General features: G+C 33.4%; 1 protein-coding gene across 1 annotated transcript; it reads left to right on the forward strand.

The window, feature by feature from the left end:
• Positions 1 to 1,625: 1,625 nt before the first annotated feature.
• RBM43 (RNA binding motif protein 43) lies at positions 1,626 to 6,648 on the forward strand. Its single transcript, XM_074302218.1, is given in 5 exon segments — positions 1,626 to 1,760; positions 2,046 to 2,157; positions 2,160 to 2,255; positions 3,911 to 4,002; positions 5,468 to 6,648. Coding segments are annotated over 5 exon segments (1,200 nt in total). The 3' UTR covers positions 6,233 to 6,648.
• Positions 6,649 to 10,081: the final 3,433 nt, after the last annotated feature.

The following is a 10,081-nucleotide window of genomic DNA, read 5'->3' on the forward strand; positions in this document are numbered from 1 at the left end:
ACGAGCCTTCTCTGACACACCTAGGCATTTTTTCCTCCTTTAATTTTCCTGGAACCTTTTGCCTGGATCTTTTATACTAGTCTCATCCTCCAGCTATACCGTGCATACAGTTGAATTTGTTATTTATCTCCTTGAGGGCTGAGATTATTCGGTTTTTTGTTTGTTTTTGAATTTCTGTCTTCCTCCTGGAGGCAACCTTGAAAATTCCTCCCTGTGACTATTATATATTATTTTAGCCACCCTTTATGGTTTCCTTTTCTCTATCTTTGTTGTCTACTTGTGGTAGTTCCTCGAGGCTCTAACCTAAGGCATTTTTTTTCCTTTGGCTTCTTAGCCTGGCATCTGTTTACTAATATATAATACATGATAATAATATAAAGAAATATATTTTTCTTTATAATTTTTAATATTTACTTTCCTATGTAATATTATGTATTTTATTTTATCAATCTAAAACATTGAGGAATCCTTTGGCGGCTTCAGATTGCTAAAGGGGTGCTTGATAAAAAGCAAAGGAAACAAACAAAAGTTGATATTCTCTCTCACTAGGTGACCCTTATTTGATGACTCCTACTGTTAAGGTTTTAATGGGCATATCAGTTCCATAAAGGGTTTTTGTTTTTAGTATTATTTATGAACTCACCCTCTTATTTTCCAATTTAAGAGTTATGCTGAAGCGAATTTCCTTTGCAAAACATTGGGGAAGTCCAATGGATTTCTAAGTTCTGGTTTGTTTTTCTTCTTCACTACTTTCTTTTATTAATACATTTTATTTTAACTTCTGACCCATACAAGTATTCAAACATATGAACAAGAACCAAAGAAAGATAGTAAAAGAAAAATCACAATGAAGAACAAAAACTGATATAACTAGGAAAAACCCCAAAGAAAATCCAAATATATGGAATAAAGGTTCTGAAAAGTGACTGTGAATGATGTTTTTTTTTACTTGTGCTTTGCTTATTCAGCATTGATTAATAAATATCTTTGCACAATTTTTTGCAGTTTTTCAACTTAATCTCCCTTACAATGAAATGATATTCAAATAATTTCATGTCACAATTTATTTAGCCATTTCTCAATCCTTGGATACATTATTTGTATTTTGTTTTGTTTTTAAATTTTGCTATTAAAAATAGTGTTATTATGAATATTTTTGTACTGATGCATTTTATCTTCTTATCTCTAAATATTTTAGGTATATTAGAATGTTAACAAACACTTATTAAGAACTAAATATCAGACACTGTGCTAATTACTGGGAATACAAATACAAACAAAAATGAGCTCTGCTGTCTGGGAGGTAATATTATAGTGAGGAAGACCACACATAAAAAGAAGCTGAAAAGGAGTAAAGAAAGAAGGGAGTGGGGGAAGGAGTAGGGAAGGCATGATGGAGAATTCCAGAGGAGTTCAGCTAGATTGGAACTGGAGAGATGGCTAAATTAGTCATCCTATTTAAATGGAGGTTCTGAAAGAAGGCCCTGAGATCAGAAGGCACTTCCAAGGTATAGTTCCAGGGCTGAAGTGATTTTCAAAGATTTTTGAAGCATAGTAGAGAGGACCAGAGTAGTATAGTTTGATAGGGGGAAAAGTTATACATTATACTTATAAACCTTATATACATGGGATTATTGGGTCAGTTGATTGAATGTTTTTCTGTGGCTTTAATTTTTGAAAGAGAGTTGGGAAACTTCCACCAAGAAAGCACTGAAGATTTTCACAGCAATGTAAGGGACATTGTTGGTGGTTTCTATAGGGTAGGTAAATGAGTAGGTAAATGAGTCATTGCTGCCAATCTCTAGAGTCCATTGGCTAGTAGTCCTTAATCTCCAGATGGCACAGCAGATATTCCTAAATGATTTAGGATACCAAAAATGTAATCTCACAATAGTAAGATTAGTTGCACTTTCAAGAAATATCTGTTTTTATTATGCTGAGTTCTTGGCTTATATCATTTATAGAGAATTCAAGGAAGATGTTAAAGCCCATTTAAATAAAGCTTGTATTTTTTTTAAAGGTATATTTTCCCTTTTCTTACACAGGCATCAATTCAAAATGTCAAGGAACCTGAAGCATATGAAAGAACAATTGTGGTTTCAAATGTTCCAGTTGGAAATGTTAGTGATGAAGCCATGGCAGATATTCTGAGGAATTATTTGAGAAGGCTAATAACAAAGATGGAAAAGTAGAAAATGTAATATATCCAACAGATATCAAAGGAGTTGCATTTGTGACATTCAAGGAAATAAAAGGTATTTCAAAATTTACTTCTTCCAAATTAAAAAAAAAATGTTTATAGCAAAATGAAAAATCCACTAAAATGCCTTAATGGATTTGGCAAATCATTGACAACTTTCCTCTTTATATAATTATTTAAATTAAGTCAAAGAGAATATCAAAGAAATGTAACTTAACCTGGGAGATGGAGAACAAAAATATGTTTACCCAGGAAATGGAAACTCAACATAAGTGAGGAGATGGGAAGAGAGCATATAGTTACTTCTGATAAATTTGTGTTAGTGGGACCATATGGGCTACATGACTGGATACAGAAATTACCCACTGCCAGTGATCTTTAAAAATTCTTGAGAATCCTACAGGTTTGTGGGCAATGGAAGGTTCAACATAACTTGGAGCAATGGGATATAGCAACTAAAGCAACTCTGGAATATGCTACCTTAATTTATAAAATGCAAAACTATTACAATGAAATGATTATTTCTAATTTATTTTGCCTTGTTTAGATTCAACATGTCAGTTGTGGAAGTCTCATTTTTGAACCCATAGCCTCTGTTTCTAAATTTAGTACAATTTCCACTGTACCACACTTTCTTCAATACATACCTAAACTATTGCCAAATCTTGTCATTTCTGCTTTCACATTTCCAAATCCACACAGACATGAATAAGCCATTCTACCTTCTGGTTTTAGAACATTTAGAACAACTTTCTAATTAATCTTTTAATCACAACTCACCCCATCCCTCTATTTTATCTGTTAAAAATAATTTTCCTAAAGAGTAGACCTAGTAGACCTAATCATATCATTTATTTTTAATAAACTTTATTCTCTTGTAAGCTCTCTGAGGGCAAGCACTGCCTTTTGCCTCTTTTTGTATGCCCCTTTAGTAGGCACTTAGTAGATGTTAATTGATTGATAAATTGGATTTTTGTTAACTCTACATCCAAATCTAAACTTTTTTTGCTTGGCATTTATAATCCTGTTCCAATCTGCCTTTCCATATTTATGACAGTATTCTCCACACATAGTCTATGGTACAGTCAAATTGGCCTTCTTTTCCATCTTTATGGCTTATTCCTTGGTTTTCCTCCAGGCTAAGAATTTATTTTCATATCTTAGTATCCCTATTTTTCTTAAAGACTCAGTTTAAGTGATACCTTCTACATTGAAGCCTCTTTTTTTTACTTACAACTAGTAGTGTTCCCCCTCCAAAAAAGCAACATATTTATTTTTCTTGTTTGTTTTTTTATTACACATGTTTATGTACATAGTGTCACCAACACTGGCAGATTTAAAATTTAATTATGGTCAGAAGTTGTTATATCTTTGTCATTGTATCTCACCTGCCTAGCACAATAGTTGGCCTATGGTATGTACTTAAGAAATATACATGAATTAATTACAAGATCTTTCCAATTCTGAAATCCTATGATTTTATGAAATAAAAATAGCTTTTCATTTAGTATGGAAAGATATTTCAGTATTAACATGTTTATTCTTTAAAGTAAGATTTTCCATATAGAGCATGTTTTTGGAAGTGAGACTGACTACAAGTTCTACAAAATTGCTAGAAGTAATGAATGTTTAGATGTTTTCTTTTGAGGGAAAAGGTGAAAATTGGCAAAAACATGAGAGAAATTATATAAATATGTATTTCTTGTTTAGCTGCTGAGAGCATCCTTAAAAAGGAGAAACACTATCTAATAGAGGAGAAGCTATTTCCAACTTGCCTTACTGTATCTCATTTCAGTGAAAATGTGAGTATGTACCTTGTGCTAAGCATATTCCTAAAATTCCATCTCCTCCATGAAGGCTTTCTTAATATGGTCAGGTTCACAACAAAATTTATTTGTCTTTCCCTTAAACCCTTTTTTATACTTTCCCAGTCTTGTTCAGGCCACCGTCGTCTTTCTAGTCACTCAGGCTTAAAACTTTTGTATCATCCTTGCCTTTTCTCTTGCACTCACTTCATATATCCAATAAGTTAAGTCTTGTCATTTTTACCTTCAGAAGATCTCCTATACATCCCCTTCTTCTACTAATAACAGCCACATCACCTCCTGTCTCTATTATTGCAGTAATCTTTTTATTACTCTCCCTCCCTCTCTAATCCATTCTCTATTTAGCTCAAATGCTTATGGATTCCTTCTTGATTCCATAAGATCCTATGGCTTTCTTTTATTTTTAGGATCAAATATAAAATGGTCTGTTTGATATTTAAAGTTCTTCACAACTTTGCCCTTTCTTGTCTTTCCAATATTATCTTTTACTCCCTTCCTTGTATTCTACAGTGGAGTAACTTTGATCTTGTTTTTCATTTACAACACTCCATTTTCCCAACTCTCTGCCTTTTCATTTGATAATCCCATTCTTGGAATGGTTTCACTCCCCACCTCTACTTGCTGGCTTCCCTGGCTCTCCTCAAGACAGCTCAAATCCTATCTCTTGCAGAAGACTTTTCCAAGTCTTCCCACACCTTCCTCCTCCTCCTTCTTCACAGATGGTACCTTCATTCTGATGCTACCTTGTACTTATTCTCTCTCTTTATCTTGTATGTACATAGCTGTTTGTCCATTGCCTCCCTGTTAGAATGTAAGCTCCCTGAGGACAAGAATCACATTTTGTCATTCTTTGTATCACCATCACTAAACACAGTGTCTAGTACATATAGAGTGCTTAATAAATGCTTGTTGATTGACTGACAATGCACACAGCCCAAATTCATGTAAGGGACAAGATTTATACAAATTTTCAGTCTTTGGAAATTTGCTTTATACTTCTGAGATTTTGTAATATGTGTTTTCAATTTACATTGGTTAATTAAAATATAAAAATATGTGGATGGGAGGAAGAAAGTCATTTTTTGACATAAGGTGATATTGGAAAAGTCTCAGAGGATCTGGATAAATACAAGTTTGGAGCTTTAAGCAAGAATTCCTAAAACAAGAAAAGGTAAACAAAACCATTGGAGGAATTAAGGGAAGTAGAATCTTCAGGGGCAATTTGATTTAAAAAGTGGATTCAGAATTTTGGTCTTGATATATAGTACAATAGAAGTTTAGAAGCAGGAAGTGTGACTAGAATATACTTGTATTACTTCATATGAAAGCTAATTAGGGCCTAGACTATGACTAAATCAATAGATATAAGAAAGAAAAGTTATACTTTAAATACAATGCTTTTGAATAATTCAATTTCAATTTCTTTCCTTTTAAATTTTAGGTCATTCGTTGTGTTTTTGTTCACCTTGATTTATCCATTTTTGGAAAGGGAGTTATTCTAGAAAATGTGGTGACTGAACTTAAGGAAAAAATCCCATCCTTGAAATTCTACCCTGTGGAAACTAATGGGGTAGTTGGTGTTAAAGGATCATTTTTAGCAATCAACAAGCTAAAGGAAGTTCTGTTGTTATGGGCCAGTTCTCTTCATGGAAACAACATTAATTGTGTCAGTCTGAGAAAAAAGAACAAAACAAAAACCCTTCCAGAATGGAGCACATCTGTAGCATCAGTCCAGTCTGCAATGCCAAATACTACTGAAAATGAAGAGATAATTGTCGTTGATACAGATGTATTTAAATATATGAAGTATGGTAACCAAATGTATGAAAATATTTTAAAAGATTTTAATATTGTGAGTCAAGAGATAGTTGATGATGAAGTCACCACAATATGTTTAAGGTGTTCTGATTCTCATTCTGATTACTTGAAAAAAGCAAAGAATTTAATTGAGGAATTTTCATATTCTCTTTCTCTTGAGCTTCGAAAAGAGACATTGTCTTTTGATGGAAAGGATATGAATAAGGAGAATCAGATTAAGTTAGCATGCCAAGTTTTGGAGCCACAGTACCCCCAGATTCTAGTTGAATATAATTCTAAACATATTGATATCTTAGGGAATTCTAGTGATATCTATCAATTCAAAAAACTTGTCATAAAGTTTGCAAGTGAAAAAGGTAACTTCAGAAAGCACAGTTACACTAATTAAAATTTTCAAGGGTTCTGAAATCTTTTCCCACAAGCAATAATTTCATAGGAAAAAATACATTTAAACCTGTTTTTTAGAACTTCTAGATAGTTATGATTATGGTTCTGTCAGTATCATAAATAAGTAGAAAAATATGGATTGCTTTCAATAGAAAGCCAACACAAATCATGCTAGAGTGACACTCAAATATGTTTTAAAATCAGATCTTCATCAATTAACAATTATCCACTATGGTAAGACTACTTGATATTTAACTTCCTTTGTAATTTTGGGAATGCTATTCTTTAGTTTTCTCCCCAAGGACTCTATTTTTTAAAATAATAGATTTTATTGAAATCTTCTGTTTTTATATTTATTACATTTCTTCTTTTATCCTGCCCCCTTGCCCTCTCCCAGAAAGCCATCCTTATAACAACTAGAAAATAATAAAGAGGACAAAAAAAAAATCAGCAAATCTAGTCAACATATTGGAAAAACATGACATTGAATACAATATTGTAAACATATTATTTGTATTTTAAATGTTTGATATTCTTTTCTCTTCTTGATCCATTTGCCAGATCTTTTAATTTTTTTTAATGAGATGTTTCACATTCCTTTTTTTTAATTTTTTTTTCATTCTTTATATTTTGTTTTATTATTTCTTGGTCTCTTATAACTTCACTAGCTTCATCTTGCACAATTCAAATTTTCTTTCTTTTTTTTTTTTCCTGAGGCTGGGGTTAAGTGACTTGGCCAGGGTCACTCAGCTAGGAAGTGTTAAGTGTCTGAGACCAGATTTGAACTCAGGTCCTTCTGAATTCAGGGCTAGTGCTCTATCCACTGCGCCACCTAGCTGCCCCCTACACAATTCAAATTTTCAAAAAGCCATTTTCTTCCTTAAGACTCTGAATCTCTGGGGAACAAAGATGGCAGAGAGGAGACATGTCTTTATCAATACAAAATCAAGACTTTGAACTAGTTTTGGAGTGATAGAACCCCCATATATTTGGGTGAAACAAATTTCCAGTAGAAGATATTTTTGAAGAACTTCAGAAAAGATCTGTTTCAACTGGGCTTGGAGGGAGGCAGCTGAGTGCAGGAACAGTGCAAAGACCCAGAGTGATGTGGGCACCAAAAGCAGAGGTATATTAGAGAAGGAATCTATAGCAGTGTTGGGTACTCTGTCTTGGTTGCAAGCCAATAGATCAGCAGATTAGCTGTAAGACATCCAACATAAATATAAAATGCAAATAGTGAGGCTCTGAACCCCAGAATATTGTGGGACCTGGCCATGCCCACCCAGCACCAGAAGGTAGTCAGCACTGACCCAATGCAGCCACTGTTGCCTGTAGAGGAAGCTTGGATAATCTCCCCTTTGCTCTAAAAGCAGACCTCAACCTTTAAAAAAAAAAATAGCAAAAAAGCAAAAAAAATTTGACCATAGATGTTTTTATGGAGAAAGAGAAGAACAGATTTCAAACCGTGAGGACACTAAAAGCAGATTATCTCCATATTAAACTCCAAGGGTGATATGAGTTGATCCCCATCTCATAAGGCTCTCTTGGAAGAATTCAAGAAGGATTTTAAAAGAGAATTAGAAGAAAAATGGGGGGAAAAATGAGAATTTTGCAAGAGGAAACACAAATTATCTGAAGAAAACTTCTTAAAATAGATTTAGTGAAATGGAAGAAGAAAATAACTTTTTACAAAATGGATTTGGCAAAATGGAAAAAGAAAATAACTCCTGGAAAACAAGAATTTGTGAAATGGAAAAAAAAAATCCATTGAACAAAACAGTACATTTAAAAATTCAATTGGCCAAATTCAAAAAAAGCTAAAAAAATTAACTGAAGAAGATAATTCACTAAAAATTATAACTGAACAAATGAAAATGAATGATTCAATGAGACATCGAGTCAATCAAACAAAACCAAAAAATGAAAAAAATAGAAGAAAATTTAAAATATATCATTGGAAAAACAACCAACCTGGAAAATAGATCTAGGAGAGACAATCTAAGGATTAGTGAACTTCCTGAAAACCATGATGAAAAAAAACCTAGACATCATCTTTCAGGATATCATCAAGGAAAACTGCCCTGATGTCTTAGAATCAGAAGGTAAAATAGCCATTGAAATAATTCACTGATCACTTCCTGAAAAGCAACCCCAAAATGAAAACTCTAAGGAATGTCGTAGCTAAATTTCAGAATTATCTGATCAAGGAAAAAATATTGCAAGCAGCCAGAAAGAAACAATTCAAATATTGAGGATCCATAATCAGGATTACCCAGGTCCTAGCAGCTTCCACCTTAAAGGATTGAAAGGCCTGGAATCTGATATTCCAAAAGACAAAGGAACTTGAATTGCAGTCAAGAATCAACTATACAGTAAAATTGAGCATTATCTTTCAGAGAAGATCGACATTCAATAATACAGGTGACTTTCATTTATTTTTGACGAAAGTAATCAGAGCTGAACAAAACATTTGATCATCAAATACAGAACTAAAGAGAAGCATAAAAAGGTAAAAAGGAAAGAACTCTTGAAAATTATATTTCTGTTATAGGTATACTTAGAGAATGCAGGTATAATTTGATTTTATTTTGATAATGTAAAAAAGAAACTAGAAGTGGAAAGGGGATTAAACTGGAAAAAAAGAGGAAAGTGAAGATAAAATGAGGGAAATTACATGTCATGAAGAGACAAAGAAGACCTATTTTAATTGAGGGAAAGAAGGAAGGGGAATGAACATTGTGTGAATCTTATTCTCATCAGAGTTGGCTCAAAGAGAGAATATCAGACATATTTGGCTTCACAAAGAAACTTGTCTCACCCTATAAGGAAATAGAAGGGGAAAGAGGAAAGGAAAGGGGGAGGCTTATAGAAAAGAAAACAGATGTAGTAGGGAAAAAGCATAAGAAAGGGGGAGGGACTGCAAAGGGGGAGAGATGTTTGAGGGAGGTGATGGTCAGAAGCAAAATACTGGGGAAGAGAGGAAGGGGATATGAAAGAGAAAAGTATAACTGGGGGAAAACAAGATGGCAGAAATACAGTTAGTAATTTTAACTGTGAATGAGAATGGGATGAACTCTCCCATAAAATCAAAGTGGATAGCAGACTGGATTAAAAGCCAGAATCCCACAGTGTTGTTTATAAGGAACACATTTAAAGCAGAGTAATACATATAGAGTAAAGGTAAAAAGGCTGGAGCAAAATCTTTTATGCTTCAGGTAAAGTTAAAAAAGCAGGGGTAGCAATCCTGATCTCAGATCAAGCAAAAGCAAAAATAGATCTAATTAAAGGAGATAAGGAAGGAAACTATACCTTGCTAAAGGGTATCATAGATAATAAAGTAATATCAATACTAAACATATATGCACCAAGTGTAATAACATTCAAATTTCTAGAGAAGTTAAGAGAGCTGCAAGAAATAGACAACAATTATACTATTGCGGGATCTCAACCTTAATTTCTTAGAACTAGATAAGTTGAACCACAAAATAAATAAGAAAGATGCTAAGGAGGTAAATTGAATTTTAGAAAATTTTGGTATGTTAGATGTATCTTTGTAGAAAATTAGATGGAGACAGAAAGGAGTACACTTTTTTTCTGGTGGTTCATGGAACCAAACAAAAATTGGCTATATTTCAGGGCATAATAAAATAATCAATGACGTAGTAATCCAGTGTTTGACAAACCAAAGACCTCAGCTTTTAGGATAACAACTCACTATTTGGGAGCAGTTTGATGGCACAGTGGATAGAGTGCTGGCTCTGAAGTCAGGAGGACCTGAGTTTAAATCCAGCCTCTGATACTTAATACTTCCTAACTTTGTGACCCCGGAGCAAGTCACTTAATCCCAATT

This window comes from Sminthopsis crassicaudata, chromosome 3, assembly GCF_048593235.1.
Source record: "Sminthopsis crassicaudata isolate SCR6 chromosome 3, ASM4859323v1, whole genome shotgun sequence".
In the NCBI taxonomy this organism is placed as follows: Eukaryota; Metazoa; Chordata; class Mammalia; order Dasyuromorphia; family Dasyuridae; genus Sminthopsis; species Sminthopsis crassicaudata.